Below are 2,867 nucleotides of genomic sequence, written 5' to 3'. Positions count from 1 at the left end.
TATGCCCTACTTTTTGTTTCCTCAATAACTTTTTGCTTTGATTGTGATGTGATATTTTTATTATTATAAATCATAATATCTCCCTTCACATCATAATATACTTATATTATCCATTCTCCCTTTCTCAATAAACTTGCGCCTTGATTGTGATGTCATATTTCACACGTAATATTACTCCCAATACTTGGCCTCATATACTATAAGATTGAGGGTTTTTCACACCATAATATATTCATACACTAGCACAAGAATAGTGATTAAATAGTAATGGGTGCTAAGCTTACAGTTATAGAAAATAGGTGCAACGATGATATTGAAATTAGAGTTTGGGTTCCTCCGGCTCGACCCGACAAATTTCAAAGCATAATTAGAATTGAAGCAAATGGTGGATGGAAGGAAGTGAATTCCAAGAATTTCATCTATGGAGACGCTACAATTCTTAATGATGATGATGATGAATTTGTGTCGTCTACTATGTTAATGATTTATGCTGATGGTGTTTATACAGGATTTTACTTTCTTCTAACGGATTTGGCTAAATATGCTAAAATCATCTGTAACAGAAATGAAGAAGGGATTTTTGTTGTTGAAGGAATCAAACCGACATTCAACTTCTGCAGATTCAAGTAATTTTGTTACAACTTCAAATGTTACTATACTGCTTTTGGTGTTTTTAATTTTCTCAATTAATTAAATTAATGTGCTTGTATATAGCATAAAATGTTGTTTTAATTGATTTCGTTATGCCACGTACATTAATTTATTTCTCAGGGGCTGCGCCTTTTTTCCCTATCTCAGAGGAAACAAAAAGGAGATGATTTAAACCTGGTATGTTCTGAACTATTTAATATTTTAATTCCTTCTTCTTCTTCTTCATAATATTGTTATTATACTATACAGTTATTTGATGTTTGGGGTATACAACAATGCACTAATTATCTCCAATTCTTGATTTACTTATCTCCAGGTTCTGATCATGATGATCATCAAGATCCAGGCAGTAGAAACTCAAATGTTATAATAGATGATGTATTGTGTTACCATTTTAATTATCTTATGTATTTTTGTGGGATTATGTTTATGTTGTAATGTTATCTTTATTCCAACTTAATTAAAATAATGTATGGATCAAAGATTGATATCTCATTTCTAGATCTCCTAATTTTGCACTAGATCTCATTGTTAAACTTTTGTCCCTTACATTTTATTATACTACATACTACAGTAAATTAATTAATTATATTTATTACCTAATTGCAATTCCAATGCTCTTAAGATTTCACCAAATCAGCCCTAGCTAGATGAAAATTTACGTAAGAAAACATGAAATTAACATGAGATTTTTGTTACTTAGCTATGAAATTTTGTCCGTCACTGATTTCTCTTTGTTATAACTTGTGGCCAGGACCAGGAGTTGTCGCTCCTGACTTGTCGCTCATTAGTCAGTACTATTGAATTTCCTTTATAAATTAAAACTTCATAATCGTCCATTCTATATTCAAATACATACTTAAATAATTAAAAAGCATGGATCATGTTAAGAAGCTTTGGATAATAAAATGAATTTAGTAGAGGAAAACTAATGTGAGTGCATGGATGATGGATAACATGTGACACATTACTGGGAAAAGACAAAGAGATTTTGTCAAAACTGACATAACTTCTTGAGGGGTCGACAGTCGACAAAAGAATGCTCTTTTAGCCCTATTTCCCCCTTTTTTCTAACTTTATTTTGTGCCTCTTATTTCATTCTTATTACTTATTTTTTTGGATCAAAACAAATTTTCCTCACTCTCTTAATTCAGATGCAACTTACACATTTTGTCCTAACTTTAGTCCTGAAGTTGCCACATATATTCAGTTAACCGATCATAAAGGTTTAAAATAGAGATGTTGATAAGTAAGATTTTATCTGAATGAAATTTAGAGCGCTCGATATGGATTAGGCATGTTTGACCGATCAGGTTAAACATATAATTTAATGGGGAAATGTTATGAATTTTGGAGCTTGCTTAAGAACAAAAATTTTAAATTAAAGTCTCAATAAATTCGTTGATCCATATATGTAGCATTTTAAATTAAAATTTAAAAATATGTTTTTAAAAAAAATTTAAATAGTGAGTTGCCCGATGAGGCCCGCAACCTTTGTAGTGATAGATTGGACTAACTGTTTTATGGCCCATCATTTTGATGAGTTAGTCGAATCTAATCGGTTAAATTTAAAATTCTGCATGAACTAATTTAAATAGCCTGAATCAACCCATTTTAACAGTCGTAGATAAACTGGAACAAGTATAGAAGTCTCCCAAACTATTTAGTGGTTGTTTGGTATGAAGTATAATAATATTGTTGAGTGTGGTGTATTTGTAATGCTAATATTAAAAATGTTTATATTAGTTATACTTGGATTAGTTACGTTGTAATTTTTTCTTATGTAATGTTTGATTTAGTGTATCATAAATAACATGCATTACATAATTTCTAAAAAAAATAAAAAATTACAAATATACCCTCCACATAATGATGAAAATAATGTGAAAAAAGTGTTGAGAGGCAATTGAGTGTCTTTGATTATGTGTGTGCATTAAAACTCTTTACATCACTAATATCATATATTTCTATACATTTATAATACACAGTATAGTTTACATATAAATTCAAAATTATATTAAATAAAATATTAATGATACACAAATCTAATACATACATTATTTTTATTAATACAAAATATCAAAGGACCTCGTAATTTTTTAAACAAAAAAAAGAGAATATTGTGGATTCTTAAAACCTAAAAAGTTATGGTTTATTTCCTCCTTCGTGTACTTATTTTCTTCATTAATTACCGATTGGGGTCAATGTCTAAACCC

At 29.3% G+C, this 2,867-nt stretch overlaps 1 protein-coding gene across 1 annotated transcript; it reads left to right on the top strand.

Annotated features, from left to right (window-relative positions):
* Positions 1 to 267: 267 nt before the first annotated feature.
* LOC125852103 (uncharacterized) lies at positions 268 to 823 on the top strand. Its single transcript, XM_049531828.1, has 2 exons — positions 268 to 626; positions 772 to 823. The coding sequence occupies exons 1-2, from the start codon at positions 268 to 270 to the stop codon at positions 821 to 823; spliced, it is 411 nt and encodes a 136-aa protein (XP_049387785.1).
* The last annotated feature ends 2,044 nt before the right edge of the window (positions 824 to 2,867 follow it).

The sequence above is a fragment of the Solanum stenotomum genome, unplaced genomic scaffold, assembly GCF_019186545.1.
Source record: "Solanum stenotomum isolate F172 unplaced genomic scaffold, ASM1918654v1 scaffold32449, whole genome shotgun sequence".
NCBI classification, from domain to species: domain Eukaryota; kingdom Viridiplantae; phylum Streptophyta; class Magnoliopsida; order Solanales; family Solanaceae; genus Solanum; species Solanum stenotomum.
Note: the sequence above shows the minus strand (reverse complement) of the source record. Positions and strands in the feature narration are given on the sequence as shown.